The 23,587-nt window shown below is 54.0% G+C and overlaps 2 protein-coding genes across 4 annotated transcripts; one reads left to right on the top strand and one right to left on the bottom strand.

Moving 5' to 3' along the window:
- The first annotated feature begins 1,238 nt into the window (after positions 1–1,238).
- On the top strand, positions 1,239–12,859 carry RNF126 (ring finger protein 126). Of its 2 annotated transcripts, none has more exons than XM_087816578.1 (9): positions 1,239–1,325; positions 7,777–7,835; positions 8,200–8,263; positions 8,825–9,036; positions 10,622–10,690; positions 10,764–10,833; positions 11,560–11,653; positions 11,889–12,004; positions 12,103–12,859. In XM_087816578.1, the coding sequence occupies exons 1-9, from the start codon at positions 1,251–1,253 to the stop codon at positions 12,250–12,252; spliced, it is 909 nt and encodes a 302-aa protein (XP_087672704.1). In that variant the 5' UTR covers positions 1,239–1,250; the 3' UTR covers positions 12,253–12,859. The 2 variants fall into 2 exon arrangements, with proteins under 2 accessions (XP_087672704.1, XP_087672703.1); XM_087816577.1 differs by having other exon boundaries at positions 8,792–9,036.
- Positions 12,860–14,405: 1,546 nt separating this feature from the next.
- FGF22 (fibroblast growth factor 22) lies at positions 14,406–17,454 on the bottom strand. Of its 2 annotated transcripts, none has more exons than XM_087816579.1 (3): positions 17,171–17,454; positions 14,701–14,807; positions 14,406–14,613 (listed from the first exon to the last, which is right to left on the bottom strand). In XM_087816579.1, exons 1-3 carry the CDS (start codon positions 17,382–17,384, stop codon positions 14,419–14,421), a joined length of 516 nt encoding a protein of 171 aa, XP_087672705.1. In that variant the 5' UTR covers positions 17,385–17,454; the 3' UTR covers positions 14,406–14,418. The 2 variants fall into 2 exon arrangements, with proteins under 2 accessions (XP_087672705.1, XP_016070359.1); XM_016214873.2 differs by having other exon boundaries at positions 14,701–14,804.
- Positions 17,455–23,587: the final 6,133 nt, after the last annotated feature.

The raw sequence follows: 23,587 nt of genomic DNA, 5'->3' as shown, positions 1-23,587 counted from the left end.
GGGATTTTAACATGAGCCTGCAGGCTCCAAGGAGTCTTGGGTGGTACCTCATACACTTATGCAGAATTAATGAATGAATGTCAGTGGTGTGAAGTGAGCTGGGCATGAGAGGCCTGAGGCAAAGGACCTGCTGGTCCCTGGACCTGAGGTTTACTGGATTCCCAGTGATGGGACGGGTGCGCACTCTGGTGGTCAGAGCAGGAATGGCTTGGAATCACCCCTTGAGCTTTGAAGGAAACAAAACAGTGACTGGCAGACAAGTTCCTGTCCCTAGTCTCTTGACCTTCAAGACCCTTTATACATACACTGCAATTCTAATTTCCTCAACACCCTGGCTCCAATGTCCCCTCCCCTAGGAAGCTCTGTCTGTCTCCCCAGGAAGAGCCAGGGCCACCCTAGGGTCCCATCCTTTGGCTCAACCTCAAGCAACTGGAGGTGTCTGAACCCATCTCTCCAGCCAGAGAGTAGTATTTCAGACCACCCTTTTCACTGTCGTTTCCCATACTGTGTCCTTGCAGTCAGGTGCTCAATGAATGTTTGTTGAGTAGATAAAGAAATAAATGCATGATTGGGCTGGAACCTCCTTTGATCTAGGAATGGGTCTCCTGTCTGCATTCATTCAACGAGTGTTTACGGAATGCTTGTATGCCAGGCACTGTTACGAATCTAGCCGGTAACAAAATACAAACATCCCATCTGCTGTGGAGCTAACCCAACAGTTTATCAGGTGGAAATAATGCTATTGAGGAGGGCATCTCAATAAATTAGACATTTGAAAGACTTGAAAGACGTGAGGAAGAACACCACTCGGCTGTCTGGGAGAACGGTGCACCTGGCAGAGGCACAGCCAGTGCAAAGGCCCGGTGAGAGAGCGCCTGTCGCGTCCCAGGTGCAATGAGGACAGTGAGGGGAGACACTGGGATTTGAGGTAGGAGAAATAATAAGGGGAGGTGGGGGACCTTTGCAGGTTTGGAGAAGCTTGACCTCGCCCCACTCAGGCCCCGCCCCTCTGCCCAGCGCCCAGCTCCGAAGGTTCCTGTACCTAGTTTGGCCCTCTGCGGCCGCCGTCGGCCGAGCCACCGCCCGCAAAGCGCGCCGTCAGACCTGCTCCTGTGCTCTCTACTCCGCCCCGTGCGCTGTGCGTGCTGTGCGTGAGCGTGCGCGGGCTTGTTGGCCCGCCAGAGAGCTGCAAACGGCCGGCGGCGGGCGCCGCGCGGGGGGCCGGCGGCACGGAGGAGGCGGCGGCGGCCATGGCTGAGGCGTCGCCGCAGCCCGGACGGTACTTTTGCCACTGCTGCTCGGTCGAGATCGTGCCGCGCCTGCCGGTGAGACCCGAGCCGGGCGGCGGGCGGCGGGCGGCGGGCTCTCTTCTTCGGCCTGAGGCCAGTTGGCCCAGACGAGGAAACTGAGCCTTGGCGGCGTCAGCCCGGGGCTGTGAGGAGGTTTCTGAGGCGGGGCCTGTCTCCGGTGGCGCAGCGAGGCCGGTGATCACGATCCGCGGGGCTTCTGCCCCGTGAGGCCACTGGGTCCCCGACGGGGAAACGGAGGCCCATAGAGGCCGCGTGACCTGCTCCGGCGCGCCGCCCAGGAGGAAGCGGGGCCCCGGAGGAAAGGTGACTGGGGGCCGTTCCCGGAGCGCGTCGTCGGCTCCGCGCGTCACTGTGGGCCGCCCGGTGGAAGTCCCCCGCCTGCGCTCGGTCGTCAGGACGAGCGGCTGTGGCCCTGCCCGGGTCTGACAGCTGCCCGGAGCCTGCATTCTTGCGCTTCCTTGGGGATTGAGCCCATCCAACCTGTGGCCCGGTGTTCCCTCTTGCTCATTTAGGCTAATATCTCCCAAGGTGGCCCGACAGCGCCGTGTGGTAGAGGGGGCTGCTTGATAAAGACAGTTTTCCAGGCCCCTCATCCCGGAGGTTCTGAGTCAGGTTCCCCTCCCCTTGCCTGACCCGTTCCCATTTCACAGGTGGGAAGACAGGCCCACGGCTGCTCGGGCCAGCCACAGTCCTGACATTTGCCACTGGGCCAGTTCACGGGGAACAGGTGTGGGATCTGGAAGTGGCCAGGATTTACTGAGCACCTACAGGGCGGGCTCCTTGTACTTTGTCTCCCCAGTCACCTGGCTGGTGGGTGGAAGAGCCTGTTTTGATTTCAGAGCCACACTTAGTCCTTCCTTTCCAGCCGTGGGGTTCCCTGGGAAGAGGAATTGCTGCTGGGACGGGGCCAGGAAGAGTCTGTCCGAATTACCCCAGCCACGGAGAAGAGAAGGAATTAGAATCCGATTTTGGAAAGTGGTGCCTAGGCCCAGGAGGAGAGAAAGGATAGGGGTGGTGTGGCTTGCAGAGGTGAGGACTTCCTCCCCTCCCTAAGGAAAGGGAAAAATAAAACAAAAATGAAACCTCGGGTGAATGAGCGCAGACTTGGGGAGCCGTACTGGTCTCCCGGAAGTCTTGCTTCTGCTTCTTCCGGCTTTCTGCACGCCCCAGTCTGGGTTCTTTCTTTCTCCATCGTGGCAGGAAGGGGCTGGTCGCCTGACAGCCCACCAGCCTGGATCAGTTGCATGCAGCTCCTCACAGCTGGTGTGAACCCCAGGATAGGCCCCAGGTCTCAGGCTCACCCAAAGCAGCTTGTCTAGAACTATCAGGAAGCTGGAGGCTGAGGCTGCAGCTGGGCTGGGCATCTGCACAGTTAGCTGTTCTAAGTTTTCCCATTCTGGGGTCAGCACAGGGCCTGGGTCCTGGCCTGGTGTGGCCACTTCCTTGCTGTGTGGCCTTGGACCAGGAAGACCCTCACCTCTTCTGACTATTACTGGGCTGATGACCTTCCGAGTCACAGAATCCAGTGGTGACAAGGTAGCCATGACCTTTCCCCTCAGAGTTTATTGGCTGGTCAGGGAGCCAACCTTGAACATGTGATTGTCAAGTATTTAGTCAGGAACATTGGTAAATATCCTAAGAGTAAGTATGGTGGGGAGGGGGTGTCTGGGTGGGTGGGAGGGTGCTTGGAGTGAGATTCAATGAAGCTCAGTAGACAGGGTGATGTTTATCGTTAAGGAGGGAAAGTTGGTTCTTAACTTGGTAACAGTGAAAGGTCCCAGCTAGCACTTGCCCCTAGTAAGTGGGACTTCTGTTTGTAGGAAACTAGCCCCATTGTGTCTGCAGTAAGACACTTGGGCTGGTTTTTATGCAGCTCCTACTGCTACTGTGACAGGACCTGGCTATTGTCACAGAGTGTCACCTTCTCAGGCACCCTGGACTCGGGCTTCTTTCTACCAGCTAGGCTTGGATCTAGGATCATGCTGAGGCTGCAGCCAGCTGCGCCACTTCTCAGCTGTGTGTAGGGGAGGTGTTCAACCTCCCTGGGCCTCAGTCTTCTTGCCGTCAGATGGGTTTGATAAGATAATCCACACTCAATTGATGAGGTCCACAGGGAGTACATTTGTACAAAGGAGCCCAGCACCTGACTCCCAGAACGCAAAGGGAAAGGCAGGTCACCTAGCTTGAGTGTGGCATGTGGGAGCAGGAACCAGATAGGCCAGCTGGCCTGGAGGCCTTAAGGCTGATGCATAGGCCCAGACTCGATCCTTACTTGGAAACAGGAGTGCTGGGGACATGGTGAATATGCATGACTGCAGGGTCCTGGATGTGGACCTACTGTGTCTGATTTCCATGGGGCTTGTGCAGAGGTCAGTTCTCCTTCAGTGCAGATTCTAGCACACCAGTTGTGTCCATGGAAGATGGAGTCTCATTCCTTATTAATGGTGTCAAAAGCAGCCTCGAGAGATGGAAGAAAGTTAGGTTAGGTAGGTGCCCCTGGATTTAACCATCTGCTGGGGTCTATGTATGTGATGGGTGTGTAGATGGCATGAAGTGGGCCTTAGATGATGTCAGGTACTAGCAGAGCTCTGCACCCCAGCATCCAGCAGTACGCATAGGGCTCATGGAGGTTTGGGAGGACAGATGGGGCATGACTGGGATGTGAGGGATAGGGGTGGGGTTTGGACAGCTTTCCGATGGTCTTGGCAGGTCTCTCTGCTAAGTGACACCTGAGGAGGGCTACGTGGGATGGAGGGAGAAGCAAGTGCACTGCTGGGGCCCAGGGGCTGTAGGGGTCTCATTTTATCTATGTTTGAGTCTGAGTCCATGTACCCCTGCTACAGCTCTGCACCAGCCCTCCCTGGGATCTGTGCTGTACCTGGAGCTCTGCTTCTTCCCAAGGGACCCTGAGGGGCCTAGGCCCTTATGTCAAAGCCCCCATGTCCTTCCTGTCACCAAGGAGGGGCCAGATGGTACCTTCTGGGCACGTCCTGGGGGCCCAGTGCATGGAGTGAGTTCTCAGTGAATTTAGTATCTGTGTCATCTTTGGTGCTCTGGCCACTGCTGTTGCCATGGTGATGATGCTGGGGTGATCCCCTTACCTTTCACCTCTCATCTGAGGGGAGAAGTAACTAATTCATGACAGGTCATTGGCTAGGGATAGGTGCTCACAAGTTAGGGCCCAGCAATCAGGCTGTCTCCCCCCCACCTGGGAGAGGAGCAGTGGCCACCTTGTCCCTTTCCCTGGAGACAGGTTCTGTCCTGTGGGAGGGATACATTCCATCTCACAGTCCCCTTGCTGGGATGTGGGTTTCTACGATTGGCTACTCTGATGTAATAAAAATTTCTGGGATCTGCTCTCTGAGGAGAGCATGGGATACCCCCAGTTCTGGCTCCTTCCCCACCGCCTGCAATCAGAGGCTGGAGCCCTGCCTCAAGTCTGGGGCAGCCTATGGTTCCAAAGGGCCACTCTGGACTTGGGCACTGAGCACAGAGGCAGGCAGGGCTCCCTGCAACCCAATGTCAAACCACAGCCCTCGGATCCTCAGTGGCTGCCAGATTTCAGAGCCCTGGGGTTGAGGCCATCCTCCGTTTACAGGTGGGGAGACCGAGGATTGCAGCCGGGAGGTGACGTTTGAGCAGAGACCCAGCTTCCGTGAGGGGGCCAGCCAGGTAGATATATGGGGAAGAGTGCTCCTGCAGAGGGGATGGTATGCAGGCCCCAAGATGGGCAGGACCAGCATAAGGCTGCCAGGGTGAGAGGGCGAGGGCGAGGGGGAGGGTAGAGGCAGCCTGGACTTGGGTCTGGTGGGGGCGGAGCGATGGGAGTGACCAAGCCAGACTGTTCTGGACTTGACTATGTGCTGATTGTGCTCTGTGTTGAGATGGGGCACCATGTTGTTGTGCACAGAGCAGTTGGGTTTAGGGAGGTGTGGGGACCTTGGAGGAGAAAGACAATCGGACAGGCTGAGAGCAGTGAGCACCCAGGAGCTGCAATGAGCCTTAAAAGTGGGAGAATAGGGTTGCCCGTTTCCAGCAGATCAAACTGATGTTCATGCTGAGGCCACATGGCACATCTACAGGTCTGGGGTGGGAGTTCCACCAGGATTTGGTGAGAGCTTGGACCCTCCCATGAACCCAGAGCTGAGGGGTTCCCTGGGCAGACCCCTGGTGGTGGGCAGGTTTGTCTGTCCTTGCCAGGTTTATGGGGTATCTGCAGCCACGTTTCCCTGTGGGCCTGTTCACAAAGCCTCCTGTAGCTCGTGTGAAACTTTGAAGTAAATAACAGGCTGAAGGCTGGCAGGAGGATGATAGGAGGAGCTCCTGAGTGACACTCCACTGGCCGGGAGTCCCATGTTGGGTTTTAACTGTCATCACTCACTGTGGTAGAGCTGTTCCCCCACCCTCGCTCCCCTTTTCAGGAGGGCAGAGGGCTGCTGTCCTCACCATTTATTATAACAATTTACTGAGATATGACCCATTTAAAATGTACACTTCAGTATGGTCAGTATACTTGGAGTTGTGCGCCCATCCCCTCCATTCGATTCCAGAATATTCCATCACCCCAAAAGAAACTTGTCCCCATCAGCAGTCACCTTCTCTCTCTCCCCAGCCCCTGATAACCACTGACTCACTCCTTGTCCCTGTGGATTTGCCTGTTTTGGAGATTGCACGTAAATGGAATCATACCGTGTCGCCTTTTGTGTCTGGTGTCTCCCACTGAGCATCATGTGTTTAGGGTCCATCTGCATTGTATTGAGTGTCAGTGCTTTACTCCTTTTCACGGTTGAGTAATATTCCAGTATGTGGATGACCACATTCATAAGTTGATGGACACTTGGGTTATTGTGGCTCTTGTGACTCAAGCCATGGACATGCTTGGATAGGATTCTTTGTGGGGGTGTTTTTATTTCGCTTTGGTGGACACCTGGCAGTGGCATTGCAGGGCCATGTGGTGACTGTGACCTTCGAAGGAACTGCTCACTGTGTTATGGAGAGACTGCCCATTGCACGTCCCCACCAGCGTGTTGGAGGTTCCGATTCCTCCATGTCCTTGCCAGCACTTGTCACTGTGATCTGTTTGAATGTAGTCATCCCATGGGTGTGCAGTGTGTCTCACTGGTTGTAATCTGCATTTCCCTCTTGCCTGATGGTGTCAAGCATCTTTTTATGGGCAATGGCCATTTGTGTATCTGAAGAAATGATCCTTTGGTCATATTTTAACTGAGTTGTCTTTTTATTGAGAGTTCTTTATATATTTTGGATATAAGGCCCAGTGACCTGTGCAGCTCCCACCTGCCCTCCCCACTTGGCTCTGGCAGCTTTGCTTTTGGTAGTGGCGCAGGTGAGAGGGGCCAGGTGTGTGCTGTGCAGCACCCGCTGTCCAGATGGTGGTGTCCAGCTCTCCACCGTGGGGCTACTCCTGCAGAAGGTGATGTCACATGGGACTGTGAACAGCCCCACCTTCTCTGCCACACAGCATGCCGGCAGTGCTTCTGAAATGTCACCTTGGGCAGAAGCAGGTCTTCCATGGATGTCTTGTCTCCTGTCTGTGGCTTTAAGGACACCTGTGATAGCCCTGCCCTGTACACACCCAACAATCACAGTGTGGACTGGGCTTGTTTCAAGGACATCAGCGTGGTTTCAGGGCTCACACATTTTGTGCCTGGGCGGGTCCTCTGCTCCCTGCCCCAGGACATCACAGTCTGCCACCTGGCTGCCGGAGGGAGGGATGCAGGGGGTGTGGCCAGTGCAGATGGGGTCATGCTCTAGCTTAGGGTCACAGGTCCTCTGCCGGGGCTGCCAGAATGTTCCAGAAATGCTACTGTGGGGTGTCCACAGGTCAGTCCCTCTGCCCTCAGTGGCCACCTTCCTGGGAGCTGACCTGCTGAGGCCCAGATAGCCCTAGAGCCCCACAGATGGTCTCTTGTGCAGCCCTCCAGGAGTATAGGATCAGGCACCTACCCAGGACCATATCTCCTTTATGTGCGTGTAGGGGGCCACTGAGAATGTTCTTGTGAACAGCTTGCTGGACCCTTATTAGCTGGCTTGTGTTTGCTGCAGGCCTTGTCAGAGCCTTTATCAGCTGATATGCTGAATGGACACTCTGAAACTCTCTGACTGGGATGTGGGCAGTTGGGGAGATCACCTGCAGAAGAACAGGTTGAGATATAGAGGTTGTAGCTGTGGTTGATAGGTGCCCATGCCCAAACCTTGCCCACATCCATCAGCCAGGCCTCTGCTGGGTCTGATCCTGGACTGGAGCAGTTTCACAGAAGGGTTTCGGGAGGTGACTCCCATCCTGAGCCTCACTCCTGTCCTCTGCTGCTTGCTTTGGCCTGAGACCGGGGCCCAAGGTGTGTCCTGCTCCAGGCAGGGTAGACACCCTGCCTACTGAGCCCATGGAGGCAGATGACATGGCGTCCGGGATGCTGAGACCATGCTCATGTGCTCTCTCCTCCCACAGGATTACATCTGCCCACGATGTGAGTCTGGTTTCATCGAGGAACTTCCAGAAGAGACCAGGTAATGTAGCCCCTTGGTCACAGAGGCCTCGGGCCCAGGTGCATGTTGGTAGGATCCAGGCCTCTGGGGTGAGAGAGCAGAGTTGTGATGAGCGGACATGTGGGTGTTGTACCCATTGCTGATTCAGATCTGTTTTTGGTGGGCAGAGCCTGGGAGGGCCATGGTGGGCAGGGGTTGGGCTTGAGGTGGTGCCCTGGAGTCCTGAGCAGCCAGAGATTAAGATCGTCTCCACTCTCCTGATTTGGGATGAGGGCAGGGGCTGCAGAGGGTAAAGAGTGACCCTAAGGCCCGCGGGGGTCAGGCGGGGGTCCTGCCTCTTCTCCAGCGGGTCGCCCCACTGCTGACTTGCACCGTGTCCACCCAGGAGTACAGAGAATGGTTCCGCTCCCTCCACAGCCCCCACAGACCAAAGCAGGCAGCCATTTGAGGTGAGTTGATTGGCCTCCCCTGACAATGGATCATGCCCCGCATGGCTGAGGAAACAGGTTCAGCCCCTCGTCCTGCAGGTGGTTGCTTATGCCACTCCCCAACAGGCAGAGTTGTCCTTCTCCCTGACTCCTAGGACCTCTTTTTTTTCTTTAACTAAACTTTTTCTTTTTAATTGATTTGAGAGAGAGGAGAAAGGGGGGTGGAGAGAAACATCTACTTGTTGTTCCTCTTAGTTATGCATTCATTGGTTGATTCTTGTATGTGCCGTGACTGGGGATGGAACCCGAAACCTTGGTTTATCAGGATGACACTCTAACCAACTAAGCTATCCGGCCAGGGCCCTGGGGCCTCTTGAATTCCCCTTCCTTAGTCCCTCCTCTGGAAGCCTCCTGCATCCCTCACATGCACCAAGATTTCTCTGGTGTCTCCCTGTCCCCTTGAAGCCCCGAGCCTAGAACAGTGGCCACAGTGGGGAGGAACTGTGGTGCCCATGCAAGGGGCCCACGGTCACGGCCTTCCTCCTGCAGAATGTGGACCAACACCTCTTCACGCTGCCACAGGGCTACGGGCAGTTTGCTTTCGGCATCTTTGACGACAGCTTTGAGATCCCCACGTTCCCCCCAGGGGCGCTGGCCGACAATGGCAGGGACCCCGAGAACCGGCGGGAGAGAGAGCAGCAGTCCCGGCACCGGTATGGCGCCCGGCAGCCCCGTGCGCGCCTCACCGCAAGGCGGGCCACTGGCCGGCATGAAGGCGTCCCCACGCTGGAAGGGTGAGTGAGCTGTGGGGGGCTGGTGGGTGAGTTGCTCTTGGGGGCTTCCAGCCTGCCCCACTCTGCTCAGGCAGAGTGACCATCTGCCCATCCAGAAGATTCTATGGGCACAGAGGTGTGGGTGCTGCTTCTGGGCAGGGCAGTTTTCCCATGAGTTCTGGCAGAGCCACCCAAACCTGCCATGCAAAATGGAGTGGTGCAGATAGGGGTCGGGGCCCTGGCTGGGCTAGGGGATGGGGGTACTGAAGGACACAACTCAAGGGCCTAGACAGGGCTTAGGGGGCCTCATGTCACACTGAGTGTCCCCATCGTCATTCTAAGCAGGGCCTCATTGGCTTGGGTGTGGCTGATTCACCTTCGGGTCCTTGTCCCAGGGCAGCAGTGAGCTGGTAGTTTCTGGTATCCCTGCCCTGTAACAGGGCCCTTAGCCCCCTGCTGTGTGAAGGCTGGCACCAGAAAGGCTTTTTAGCCTGAGGACAGCATAGGAAGGGGAAACGCACTCAGAAGGACTGAGAATTAAAACTCAGTGTTCCTTGCAGGCCCCGTCCCTCCAGAGGAGGTGTGGCTAGGCTTCTCACACATCTGAGATGGACTTGACTGTACACAAAGCACCCATGTCACTTAAAGTGGGTTTAAATCTACACAGAGCCCATCCATTTTCCTCACTGAGCTGGAGGCATTTCTAGCTTAGGGCTCAGCTGGTCCCTGATGCCCCAGCCTATCATGTCTGAGCAGCACCCACACCCTCCTTGGGCTCTGGGTACACCAGGATCTGGGCTGGATGTTTTGGGGCCACTGTGAACAGCAGGGTTGATCCCATGGCTCTCATGAGCTCCAGGATGTTCCCCCAGTTTGTATAATGGGAGTTGGATGTGGTGACACAGCCATAGGTGCCATCCAGGCCTTGGGGAAACCTGGCCTGGAACTCAGTGAAGAAAGCACTTCTCTGGGTTTCTCTCGTGTTTTTTTTTTTTTTTTTTTAAATCCTCACCCAGGGATATTTTTTCCATTGCTTTTCAGAGAGAGTGGAAGGGGGAGAGAGAGAAACATCGATTTGAGAGAGACACATTGACTGGTTGCCCCCTGCACACGCCCGCAACTGAGGCACATGCCCTTGGCCAGAATTGAACCTGGGACCCTTCAGTCTGTGGGCCAACACTCTAACCACTGAGCCAAACTGGCTAGGGCTTGTGTTTCATTCTTTTTCCAATTTTTTTTCTTTAAATATACTTTTATTGATTTCAGAGAGAGGAAGGGAGAGGGAGAAAGAGAGAGATAAAAACAACAATGATGAGAATCATTGATCGGCTGCCTCCTGCACGCACCCCACTGGAGATCGAGCCTGTAACCTGGGCATGTGCCCTGACTGGGAATCGAACTGTGATCTCCGGAATCATAGGTCGATGCTCAACCACTGAGCTATGCCGGCCGGGCTCATTCTTCACCACGAATCTTACCAATTGAAAGCACAACCTTTAAATGCTATGGATTTAGAAGCTGAGTTAGAGTTTTTTGTATATCCTCCCCGGGAGGGCCCTGGCCCTGGGAATGCACTGACTGCAGGCCCTGACTTGCTCTGTTCCAGGATCATCCAGCAGCTGGTCAATGGCATCATCACTCCAGCCACCATCCCCAACCTGGGCCTGGGCCCCTGGTGAGTAGGTGGGCGGGTCCCCCAAGCCCCACCCAGCCCCTCTGCCGCTTGAACCCCACGCATCTCTGCCCAGGGGTGTCCTGCACTCAAACCCGATGGACTACGCCTGGGGGGCCAATGGACTGGATGCGATCATCACACAGGTATGGGGTAGGCCTCCCCAGTTAGCACTAGGGACATTGCTATCTTTCCTTCTGAAGGGATGCAGAGTTTTGATAGGCCCATGCGCCCCCCTGCCCGAGCACTGAGAGGACTGTAGGAGTGTGACCCTAGTGGATTGCATCCCTGGCATGGATGCTCCGCTTTCTAGCTCCCCAGCTCCCTATAACTTCAATCCTGAGGCTGAGGCACACCAGCCAAATGCTTCCTCCTAGCACGGCACCACTGTAGAGCAGGAAACTGTGTGCTGGGCGCTGTAGGTCCTGGCTTTGTCTCACATGGGTCTCCACGTTCTCCCCAGTGAGGCCCGGGATGTGTGTTCACTGTGACCTCAGTGGCACTTGTGAGGCAGAGACATTGCCATCTTCAGGGCTGCTTGCCAGTGATCCCTTTGAGTATTTTGTTTCTGATAGGATTCGGCCCTCTGGTTTTAGCTGAAGTCTCACAGCACACAGGATCACATGAGCCCCTGGGTGGGACCCTCAGCCCCAGGGCCCTGTCTTCCTGCCCTGGCTGTGAGGTGACACTAACTAGATGAGCAGAAGAGTGGGTAGGAGCCAGTGGCTGGGCCTCATGGGGTGACTGACCTTTAACCCCTAAGTGGGGGTCCTGGGGACTAGGACAAAAGCAGCCTCAGTGCTTTTGCAGGTAACCCAGCCTTGCATTTCAGAGTCGGGCAGGCTTCTGTACTCTGGCCTCTTGTCTTTCAGCTCCTCAATCAGTTTGAAAACACAGGCCCCCCACCCGCAGACAAAGAGAAAATCCAGGCCCTTCCCACCGTCCCTGTCACCGAGGAACACGTAGGTACGTGGCCCTCAGTCGCCTAGCTTCTTTTCTTTTTGAGATAATTTCCCTAGGATTTTTATGTTGGACCAAAGGTCGGCTTGAAGGGGGAGGCTTTATCAGTGTCCCCTCTGTTCCCCTGGGACACAGGACTCAGCCTCTCTCCCTCCTCTGGGTCCAAGGTGGCTCTGGATGGGTAGTCTCCCCAACGAGACACCTTTGGTTGGGTGTGTCATGGACTCCCTGCTCCCCGCAGGCTCTGGGCTGGAATGCCCTGTGTGCAAGGACGACTACGAGCTGGGTGAGCGTGTGCGGCAGCTACCCTGCAACCACCTCTTCCATGATGGATGCATTGTGCCCTGGCTGGAGCAGGTGAGCAGGCGAGCAGGCTGGTGGCCACTACCACAGGGCCTGCCCCATCCCTGCCAGCCTCTGAACTGCTTCCCTTTTCCTGCTCTCTCCCCACAAAGCACGACAGCTGCCCTGTCTGCCGAAAAAGCCTCACAGGACAGAACACGGCCACCAACCCCCCAGGCCTGACCGGGGTGAGCTTCTCCTCCTCCTCGTCATCCTCCTCCTCCAGCTCACCCAGCAATGAGAACCCAGCAAGCAACTCCTGAGTCCCCCCGCCAGTCCCCAGAGTAAGCACAGGACCCTGGCCAGCACCAGGCCCTGTGGGCATGAGGGACACGGACGTCCTGGAGCCCAGGAGGTGCCCCCCACCTGCCTCAGCTCTCACACCACCGTGGCTCCCATGGACTCTGGTGCCAGCTGTGCCCCCAGCCGTGGGCAGAGGCTCGGAGGACCCACTGCCTCCAGGTTGTGGAGGAAGCCCGGCCCTCCCCCAGGGATGTCCCTTGAGGGGCTGGGCACAGAGGGGCGCAGGGCATGTGTCGCCCCCAGCATCCTGTCCCATTTGTCTCTAACCTCACCCTCTACATGTTCAACAGTGAAAAGGTTTTTATAATTTTAAATTATTACTGCTTTGAAATAAATGGACGTTAGCTCACACGCGGCCCTGCATGATCTGTGGAAAGACTGGGTAGAGCCACTCAGCTGGGGTCTTGGCCCCACCAGACAGGCCAACAGTCCCCACCTTGAGTGCAGGGGGCTCGGGACCACAAGGATGACCAGCAAAACAGAACTAAACTGCTCTGACATGTTTTTTAAAGGAAAAAATATATGTATCTTGGAAGTTATTTAAAAATACACCTACTTAGAGAAGCAGGTGGTTGGCGTTTTCCTTCTGCGCCGGACCTGGGGTTGTGCCTCTTGGGCAGCCAATACCGCTGTCCCAAACCAGAACCCTGGAAGTGGGCTGGTGACATTCAACAAGAAGGTGCAGAGGGTCACTGCATTGGAAACGTGAAGCAGGAAACCCCAATGTGCTGAGCTGTCAGGTGAGGCTTCCCCAGCCTATCCTTACTGGAGCCGATGATGTTCATGTATGAAGGCTATTCTGGAATGCAGAGTCACCCAGGTGGAACCACTGGCCCAGACCTACCACAGTGAGTGTCTGCACCCCGCCCCCAAGTAATTGACCCCTGGCTTTGTTTTCTGTATTTTAAGTGGCAGAAGGAGGGTGGGAGCCCTCACCCCACCCCCAGGGACTATTATTACCTGTCCCAAGCAGAATGGCTTGGGAGAGGCTCCCACATTAGCCCCACACGAAACTCCATGGGGTAAATGGCATCATGATTCTCACTTTATAGAAGGGGAAACTGAGGCCCAGAGTGGAATTGCCTGGGCCAAGGCTGCAGAGCTCAGCCCCGGGGTGGGGGGCTCGGGTTCTGGGAGGGTGGTGGGCACTCCCCCAGGCACAGCACTTCTTGTGTACCCCTCCTCCACCCCCAGGCTGACATGAAGCCCCTCGGCCTGCACATGGCACATCTCCCCCACAAAGAACTGAGGAGTTCTGAAGACATTACTCAATTTCAGATCCTGTGTGTGTGTTTCTATAGCTGCTGTGACAAATCACCAAAACTTTATGGCTTAAACCACACACATTTATTCTTTTAACAGTTCTGGGATCTGGAGTCTTACATAAGTCTCAGGGGGCTAAACCCAGGTGTGGGCAGGGCTGGTCCTTCCCTGGCTCGTGGCCCCTTTCTCCATCATCACAGCGAGAAGCACAGCCTCTTTCATCTCTGACTCAGACCCTCCCACCTCCCTCTTATGAGGATCCTTGTGATGATACTGCCCCCCCCCCCCCCCAATCCAGGATCATTCCCATCTCAGGGCCTTGACTTAATCCCACCTGTAAAGTTCCTTTACCATGTGAGGCAACATGTCCACAGGCTCTGGGACCAGGACCTGTCATCCTGTGGCATGTCCATGTTGCCCTCTCTCCCCTGGCCCCTAGCTCCCCGTCTCCTTGCTGCCTCAGCACTCCAATGGTTCCCATGACTGAGTCTTTGATAGGCTGTATCCTGGCCCAGAATGCTCTTCCCAGACCTGGTGACCGCATAGCTGAACCCTTCAGTCTCTAGTCCAGGAGGTGCCTTGTTGGGGACTCCTTGCTTCCTGGCTCATGACTGGACACCTACAGCCCCTGCTCAGCTCAGTGTTCACCCACCTCAGACTGACAAGGGCCAGGCTGCATGTGTGGGGTTCCTGCAGGGTCCCCAGAGCCCTGTATACAGAAGGCACTCAATGCTTGTGAAATGAATGAGTGACCAGACATGGTTTGGCCATAGCCTAGGCCTCCTCCAGCCTCTGGTCCCTGGCCACCTGCCCAGGTGCCTTCTGGAATCTCATCTAGCTGTTCCTCAGAGCCCCTCTGGGCCTCAGGAGACCATGACGGGCAGGAAATGAGTGGATAGGTGGTGCCGCCGGGTCCGGCCACCACGTCTTGGGACCCCCCGCCTGTCCAGCGCCAGGTACATGGGCCGGCCGCGGTGACGCCAGTGAAGTGAGGCGTAGGTGTTGTAGCCGTTCTCCTCAATGCGCTCCTGGAACCTACAGTGAGCAGTGTAGACCCGCTGCGGGGGGTCGGGCACATGAGGCCACTGGACCCCAGTTTCCTGCCAGTACCTGCCCACCACTGGCCACCCCCACCATGCACTCACCGACCCATAGAGGTGGCCCTGGTGGCTCATGGCCACGAAGAAGCCGGTGTGCACAGCCTTGAGGACCACGACGCCCACGCGGATGGAGCGGATCTCAATGATGCCTGCTGGGAAGGGCTCAGTCAGGGCCCTCAGCCATGTGCTCTCTCTCTCTCTCTCTCTCTCTCATTCATTCATTCATTGATTCATTCATTCAAGTAATGTTCACCAAACACCACCTGTGTGCCTGGCCCTGTGCTGGGTATGGGGACCACACAGGCCTACCAGGAGCTGCCTGGAGGTTGTGGCCCTGATACATTGGAGGATGTAAGGGGGAGGGGGGTCTAGCTTTCTCCAAAGGGTACTGGGGAGCCAGAGGAAGCTGTGGAGCAGGAAAGGGTCCTGGTTAGGTCAGGGGTGAGAAAACCAAGCTAGAGGAGGTTTTGCCTGGGTGAGCTGTTGATTTCAGTAAGAACCAGTATTGAGTGTAACAGTGACCATGGGCTGTGTAACTTCCCCCTAAAAGTTCTTACTGCCTTTGCCATGTCCAGCTCTGACAGCTCAGCCAGCTGCCCCCACTCTTACAGAGAGATGAAACTCCAGAAGGGAGGCACAGCCCAAGCAAAGGTCTGAGGGTGGGGCATAGGGTGTTTACAACATAGTGTATTCAACTTGATAGCTGCTAACATGGAGCGCCAACTGTATGCCAAGCACTGTACCCCACTAAGCCCATAGAGCAGCTCCATGCGAGAGGTGCTGACTGTGCCCACTTCCCAGAGGGGAAAACAGGCTGGGGAAGGAGCAGAGCCAGCTTTAGGCCCCATCTGTTGGTGGATGACCCTGGGAGAGCTCTGCCAGGCTCTGAGCCAATGTCTCCTGTCCAGCCAAGCAGGACTTCAGGACAAGCCACCACACACCCTCAGCCATGCGCTGGGGTCTAATCTGGGCACCTCTTGTATGCTGTGTTGAGCATGGGGGACATAACAGTGACCAGGACAGCTCACCTTTGTGGGGTCTAATCTGTGCACTAGGGTCTAATCTGGAGTCAAGGCTTGCCCTCTGGTCTTCAGTCTGGACTTGGATGTCTGAGGTGACGAGCTCACCCCATGCCCCATGGGGCCTTGCACCTGCTGTTTCCTCAGCCAGGTCCCTGGCTCCTCTTGTGCATGATCAGCTCCTTTTCTTGATATGAGGCTCAACTCAAGCCCACCTCCTTGAAGAGTCACCCAAGACCTCCCAGATAAAGCAGTCCCCCAGTCACCTCTTATATATTGCCCTATTTTCATTTTCTTTGTACCCCACCTGGTCCCCTCTGAAATTATCGTATTACTTGTTCACATGTTTAACTGCTTTACCCTCTGTTCTCAAATCCCATGAAGGTGAGCTGTCCTGGTCACCAGTATTTCCCTTGTGCCCAGCACAGCATACAAGAGGTATCCAATTAATAAACACTGAATTAATGAAGGACACAAGACCTCCAAGCCCAACCACACAGAGCCACCAATGGACCACTGCCCAGATGGGGAAACCAAGGCTCACAAGCAGCAACTGTCTCTGGTCACCCAGCAGAGCCAGGCCAAACCCCCAGCCTGAGGCCACCCTGCCTGGCTTTGTCCACCACCATTCAACCGGCCCAGCCAGTCCCCTGTCATTGCCCTGGTCTAGTGAACCTAATGAGAACCTTGGGAGCCCCAGATGAAAGCAGCTGGGAAGGGCAGGGATGATTATCTGCCCTAATGGTGATGATTCAGGCAGTGGCCAGCCGATTAGCTCCATCCCCCCAGCTCCCCCTGCCCAGACCTCAGAGTTGTGGGGAGACTGAGGCAGGGCCATGGGGTCACTGACCGCCCTGGCCTCCCAGCTATCCCCAACCCCCTTCTCTTTGCCCCTGCATCTTCCTCTTGCCTCACACATTCCACAGATACTTATTGAGTGCCTGTTGTTTATTGGGTGGGGCAGCAGGGACAGTAACTCCAATTTCATGAGGTTCTTGGGCATCAAGGAGCTCCAACAACCCCCCCCCCCCCCCCCCCCCGCAGCAGTGTGACCCTGGGCAGGTCATTTCGCCTCTCTGCCAACCCAGGCAGGCCCCGAGTTGTGTTTTGCATTGTGGGAGTCAAGTTCAGAGCCCAGCTCTGCCCCACTGCATTATGTAACTTTCTGGAGTCTCAGTTTCCTCTCTGCAAATGTGCCCAGTGACCCAAACTCAACTATTCTGCAAAGACCCTTCCCTGCTACCGAGCCAGGCCTGCAGCTGGCAGCTTCCTCTGTGTTTGGCCCATTTTACAGTTGAAGGGAATGAGGACCTAGAGGGTAAATGACTTGGCCAATGCTATACAACCACAAGAGGCCCCGGGGAGCATCCATCGCGTTAGGGAGGGCCCAGCTCACTATTAAGATTACTGCTGTTGTTATTGCCCACCTATTTGCCCAGAACCCCACCCCCACCCCCACCCCCACCCCCGTCACCGGGCAGCCCCGCGCGACTCACTGTCAGGGCTGTGGCACCAGTGGGTGCCTTGCACGAGGCCGCTGGGGTCGACGCGCAGAAAGAAGTGGGTGGAGGAAAAGAGGCGCCGCCAGCGCACGTCGCCCTCTAGGTGTGGGTAGCTCCGCGGTCTCCGCGGCCCGCTGGTAGTCCGCGCAGCGCCAGGAGCCGGAGCCAGCAGCAGCCATGCCAAGCCCAGCCACAGGCGGCGGCGCATGGCCTCGCAGTCTGCTCGCCGCCGGCTCCAGCCTCGCGGAGCAAGTCCGCGGCTCTGCCATTGCTGAGTCAGGGATGGAGAGTCCGACAGGGGCCGTCCGCACGGGCCAATAGGGAGCCTCGGGGGCGGGGACAACGCCGGAGGGGAGGGGCAAACGGGCGGGGCCAGGACAAGGTGGGCGAAGGGCGGGGGCGGCCCATTCGGGAAACCGCTGAGGCCCCGAGCGTGTTCGTCCTGCGCTGTGGGGAGGGCAGTGAGCGCCTGTGAGTCAACGGGTTGGCCTGTAGGGACTGCGGGGTGTAAGTGTGAGACAGGCGGGCCACAGAGACAGACTGAGATGGAGAGATAGAGACAGGGACAAATAGAGACAGAGATAGAACTAGAGAGAGACAGAGCCATAGATAGCGACAGAGATAAACAGAGACAGCGAAACAGAGAGACACAGAGACAGAAATAGAGACAGAGACTGAGGGACAGAGACAGAGCGACTTGAGAAGCAGAGACAGTGAGAATGAGGCAGAGAAAGACTTGAGAGACATGGAAAGAGAGAGACAGAGATACAGAGACTGTGAGAGGCAAAGAGGCTTAAGACAGAGCTACAAAGAGAAACGGAGACTAAGGTGGAGAGACGGAGATTATGAGATACAGGGAAAGACAGCTAAGAGAGACAGAGAGAGACAGATATAGGAGAGACAGAGGATAAATCCAACGGAGAGACAGACGTGCAGTTGCTCAGGGGTCAGAGATTGGCGGGGAAGCTCTGGTCTGAGTGTTTTCAGTGCTGGCCAGGCCCCTGGACTGAGCAGGCCCAGGTGGAACTCATCTGTCCTCCAAACAGGAGCTTCCTGAGAGCCAGACCCCTGGACAGGAGGCTTCACTGAGGGGTGGGCATGGGGCTGGGGGAGCATGTGGGTGCAAGAGCAGATGAATGCTTGGGATACAGTGTGCACACAGGCATTTGGGCAGGTGGGTGGATGGGAAAGTGGTCAATGGGAGGATGGACTCATGGGCATATCTGTGGCCAGTGGATGGTAACCAAGGCCAGCACCCCATTCCCAGCATCTGGAGCTGCATGTCTTAAGCATTAGGAGTAGGGCAGCCCGTTTATACCCTGCTCATCATTTATAGACACATCTGGGCCCCACTGGGAGCCATCCTGTGCCTTTGGTCCTGCATGGTGAATACAGTGAAATTCACAGACTCAAAGCCAAGAGGCGCCATTGATAGGTGGGGAAACTGAAGCTTGGGTGGGCAGCAACTTCCCCACAGCCCCACATAGGACACATCCCAAGGTTCCAATCCCTGACCTTCTGCTCCCATCAGCCCAGTCCTCCAGCCATGGCTCCAGGTGGCACCAGGGTGAAGAAAAGGTGACAAGCTTGCCCTAATGAAACATTGGAGGGGTAACTGGTCCAGCCAGAAGCTGAGTTGCCTTCCAAGTGGCTCTGGGGATCCCCCAATACCTCTTCCTGGCCCCAGGAGGGCCAAACAGGAGCTATGGCAAATGCCCAAGCCCCAGGACCCCAGATGGGGGAGGCTGTCCCTATGGCCTGGATCCAGTACAGCCTGTCTAGCCACACTGGAAGCCTGAGGCCAGCACCTGAGGGACCTGTGCGCCTTCATCACCTCCCCAAGTCTCCCTTCCTTCTCTGGGTCAAGAAAGGGAAGGCTAGAAGGATGGAATGAGATACTCTATGACCTTGTTGGCAGAGGTACAGCATACAGACTCGGAATAACATTCCCTACTTGCCAGCCAGCCAGAAACTTGGTCTTCCCTTCCTAGAGTGTTCCCACCCCCCCCCCAGGAGGATAATTTGAGGTCCCCTGTGTGATGGATGGGACCCACACCCAGGAAGCTGGCCCTGCCCCAGGTGTTATTGGAGTTTAATAATAGCTTCATTGAAACATAATTCACATACCACACAGTGTTTTCAGTACATGCAGAGTTTTTATCTACCTTTATCTAGTTCCAGAACATTCCATCACCCCAAAATGAAACTCCTTCACCATTAGCATCTCCTCCCTATCACCTCCCCCAAACCCTGGCACCCACTAACCCACTTCCTGCCTGTGGATTTGCCTTATTCTGGAACATTCCACATAAATGGAGTCACACACTACATGGCCTTTTGTGTCTGACTTCTCTCACTGAGCATTGTGTTTTCAAGGTCCATCCACATTATAGTATGTGTCACTACTTCACTCCTTTTCTTTTTAGTGTGTGGATGGGCTACATTGTGTTTACTGTATTAACCCATTATACTGATGGAGAGCAAAAAGAAGATATACAATTGGGGACTCCAGGAACAGAGCATGCTGTTTTTAAAAAATTTATCTTTATTGTTGAAAGTATTACAGATGTGTCCCCCCCATTGACTCCCTCCACCCCACAGTGTTTATCCACTTACCCATTGATGGGCACTTGGTTGTTTCTACCTTTTGGCTATTGTATATCATGCTGCTGTGGACATATGTGTACAGGTGTTGGTGTGAACATATGTTTTCATTTCTTTCATGTATATACCTAGGAGTAGAATTCCTGGGCCTATGATTATTCTATGATTAGTTTTTTGAAGAACTTCCAGACTGTTTTCTACAGCACCTGCCCCATTTTATATTCCCATCCACAGTTACTCCATATTCAGTTACTCCATATTCTCACCAGCACTTGTGATTGTCATTTTGATTGTAGCCATTTTAGTGGGTAAAGCACATGCTCTGCTCTGTTCCTGGAGTCCCCAATTATATATCTTTAGTGGGTAAAGCACATGCATGCTCTGTTCCTAGAGTCCCCAATTATATATCTTCTTTTTGCTCTCCATCAGCAGTATAATGGGTTAATACATTGCAGCAAATGCACACAAGGGAATACTAAGCAGCCATGAAAAGTAATAACCTCCTGAAACACACAGCATAGATGAATCTCAGGTATCATGTTGAGTAGAAGCAGCCAGACACAAAAGAGATCCATTTCTATGACATTCTAAAACAGGATTACCAATATATGGTGTGAGGCATAAGGATGGGGGTGTCACTCGCGGGGGCAGTGACAGGGTGGGACATAAAGGGATTTTGGCAGCTAGATGTTTGATTTGTGAAAGTGAATTGAGCTGTATTCTTGATGTGTGTGCTGCTTACATTACACCTCAAAAATGCATACATGTAATGTTTTTATGTAAGTGGATATTTGAGAGTGAGTCACAGGGACGGTGCCACTTCCCCTCTAAGCATATCAGATGTGTCTCCTAAAGGCACGGTCCTTCACCATAACCAAGCTGCAATCTAATCCACCATTCATGCTCAAATGTCTCCTAGTGTCCCCCCCATAGTGTTCTTGAGTAGCTTTTTTTCTGATCCCCAACCATGAAGCATGTTCAGTTCTCCCTGCTGAATTACAGCCCCCATTCTAATCCCTGGAACTTGTGAATTTTACCTTTTTTTCAAAAAGAGTCTTGGTAGATGCAATTAAGTTAAGATTTTCAAATGAGAAGATCAGCCTAGTGGGCCCTAATGAAATCACAAGTATCCTTATGAGAGAGAGAGAGGTTTAACAGACACTCAGGGAGAAGACATGTGACAACAGAGGCAGAGACTAGAGGGGCGCGGCCACAAACCCAGGGACCACAAGCTCCCAGAAGTTGGAAGAGGCAGGAAGTACCCTCCCCTGGAGCCTTTGGAAGGAGCATAGCTCTGTCCACACCTTGAGTTTGTATTTCTGGCCTCCAGAACTGGGAGACAATAATTCTGTTGTTTAAGTTACCAAGTTTGTGATAATTTGTTACAGCAGCCCCAGGAATTGGATACCATCTCTTTCCATCTAGAGATCCCCACCTTTCCTTGGCTTTCTCAACAAGGATACTTCTGAAGTCTCACAGAGTGACCTACAACCCAAGTTCATCTGAATGTCTCCTGGTTCTATTTGGACAACATGTTTTGGGTGAGAACCTGACATACACGAACAGGTTCTAAAACATGGTATTGCCCAAACTCCAACCTCTTGACACTGTATTCCCCATTTAATTACATTTACTTCCACCTACCTTGTGTCTTATTAATGTTTTGTTTGCTTAAGTTTTACAAGGAAACTTGATATCACCGTCAGGAGTGGAAAGCTAGTGACATACATTGACACATTGACCTTAAGTAGAGATACAAGGAGAAGAACAGGTGACAAATTTTCAGGTCAATAGGATCACAACCAGGAAGCTGAGATAGGAGTTAAGTATAGGTGGGCACCAAGTGAGATTTCCCATGTTTTAGGGGAACTGAAAGAAGAATAGCTTTTTCCCCTCTAAAATCCAGGAATTCAGGTCTTGGGGAAATACTGGCTTAGGGCATCTGATGTTCCACAGAATAGAAGAAAAACAGGCATAAGGGAAGATAAAAGAATTCAGGAGTCTTGGCTTCCAACTGAGGTTCCTGGCTCAGCCAGACTTTTGGTGTGTAAGGGGGTGTCTCTAGGTCTTAGGTCACCAGGCCCAGCTGTTTCAGCTACCACACCTCCTGAGCCAGAAAGGCAACCCCAGATTTGAGTCCAGTCTGAAGTCAGTGCCCCTCAGGGCATCTTGGGGTGCACTGGGACAGGTTTGGGAGGATGCTGCCGTCTGTTGAAGACATTCCCAGCAGTTGACATCACTGTGCCTCAATAGTGCACATGCGCATGTGTGCAGTTGCATCTGGAATGTGCTGTCAAGAGGCTTCTAGGCCCAGGAGTCTGGCACTTCCAGAGCACAGTTTTTACCTCCACTCTGAGCTAGTGGGGAAATGGAAGTATGAGCACAAGGGGACTGGTGATAGTTTGAGCTGAGGTCCCTAGGCCCATTATGGTCAGGCTCCTGAGCACCCCTCCAGTGTCATTTCTGCTTCCTTTCCCCAACCCCCATTCTGATTGAGTTTCCCTAACTATCCATGCTTTTTCCAGTGTCAGGGCCTTTACTCTTGCTATGAACTCTTCCTGTAACACAGTTACCCCAGATATTCTTTCCTTTTCTTTCTTTCTTTCTTTCTTTCTTTCTTTCTTTCTTTCTTTCTTTCTTTCTTTCTTTCTTTCTTTCTTTCTTTCTTTCTTTCTTTCTTTCTTTCTTTCTTTCTTTCTTTTTAAAAAATATATCTTTATTGATTTCAGAGAGAAGGAGAGAGAGAGATAGAGACATCAGTGATGTGAGAGAGTCACTGGGGATCAAGCCCGCAACCTGGGCATGTGCCCTGACCGGGAATCAAACTACGATCTCCTGGATCATAGGTCAGTGCTCAACAGCTGAGCCATGTGGGCCAGGCTACCCCAGATATTCTTATTCTCACCTATATGAGAGCTGATCCCAGACCAGGTGCTCCCCTCCCCTGGCCCCCTAGATGTTGACCCTCTAGAAGGAATATACATGACAAGAAGGACTCTTTGTGGTTAATTTGGCTCAAATTCATAACCAGAGTCTAGCAGCCATTGTCTACACAGGCCTCTCACCGAAGCCGCACATCAAGGCAAAGCCACAGACTGGGCTGCCAGCCTCTCGCACTATTCTGTTGCTGTCTGAGCTAACTCTTATAAGAGCACTCCTAGAATCAAAATTTGACCAATGGGCTGAAAACCTGCTCCATCCAATTGGAGCTGTGCAATGATATCCTCATTTGCATATTTACTGATCAACTAGGCAGCCTACCAATTAGGGCAGTGCTATATGGACCAATCAAACTATACAAATTTGGAGTCCTCATTTGCATGGGAATGAACCAATCAGGGAGACCGGGGTGGGGTGGACATTTGTCTCTATATAAGCCAGCTTCACCTCACCTCTGCTTCCACGGAGCACCTGGCTACATTTTCCCTGCCTGTTACCTGAGCTGTAATGCTTGACCTGATTTAACAGAGCCATTCCCTCAGCCAAGCCATCCTCAGGAGAGCTGTTTTTACTGAATAAAATATCCCCTTTGCCATCCGTCTACTTAGGGACTCCTGATGTTGAATTGGCAGCAGTGACCTTTGGTTGACTGACAGTGGGGATGCCCTCCAGGTCTGATTCTAAAGCTCTGGCCCTGGAGGCCAGGGCTGGGAAGCTCCAGGCTCCAGGGCTTATCTCCTTGCATTTGTCAGGTCAATTTAGTATGTTAGTCCACTCTTTCTGCCCACTCTGCTCCTGTCCTTGGGCGCTTGGGGACTAGTGGGTAAACTGAGGCCAGAGAGTGGATGAAGGTAATGTCCAGGGAAG

Source organism: Miniopterus natalensis, chromosome 4, assembly GCF_054644295.1.
Source record: "Miniopterus natalensis isolate mMinNat1 chromosome 4, mMinNat1.hap1, whole genome shotgun sequence".
NCBI classification, from domain to species: Eukaryota; Metazoa; Chordata; class Mammalia; order Chiroptera; family Miniopteridae; genus Miniopterus; species Miniopterus natalensis.
This window is presented reverse-complemented; position numbering and strand designations above follow the sequence as displayed.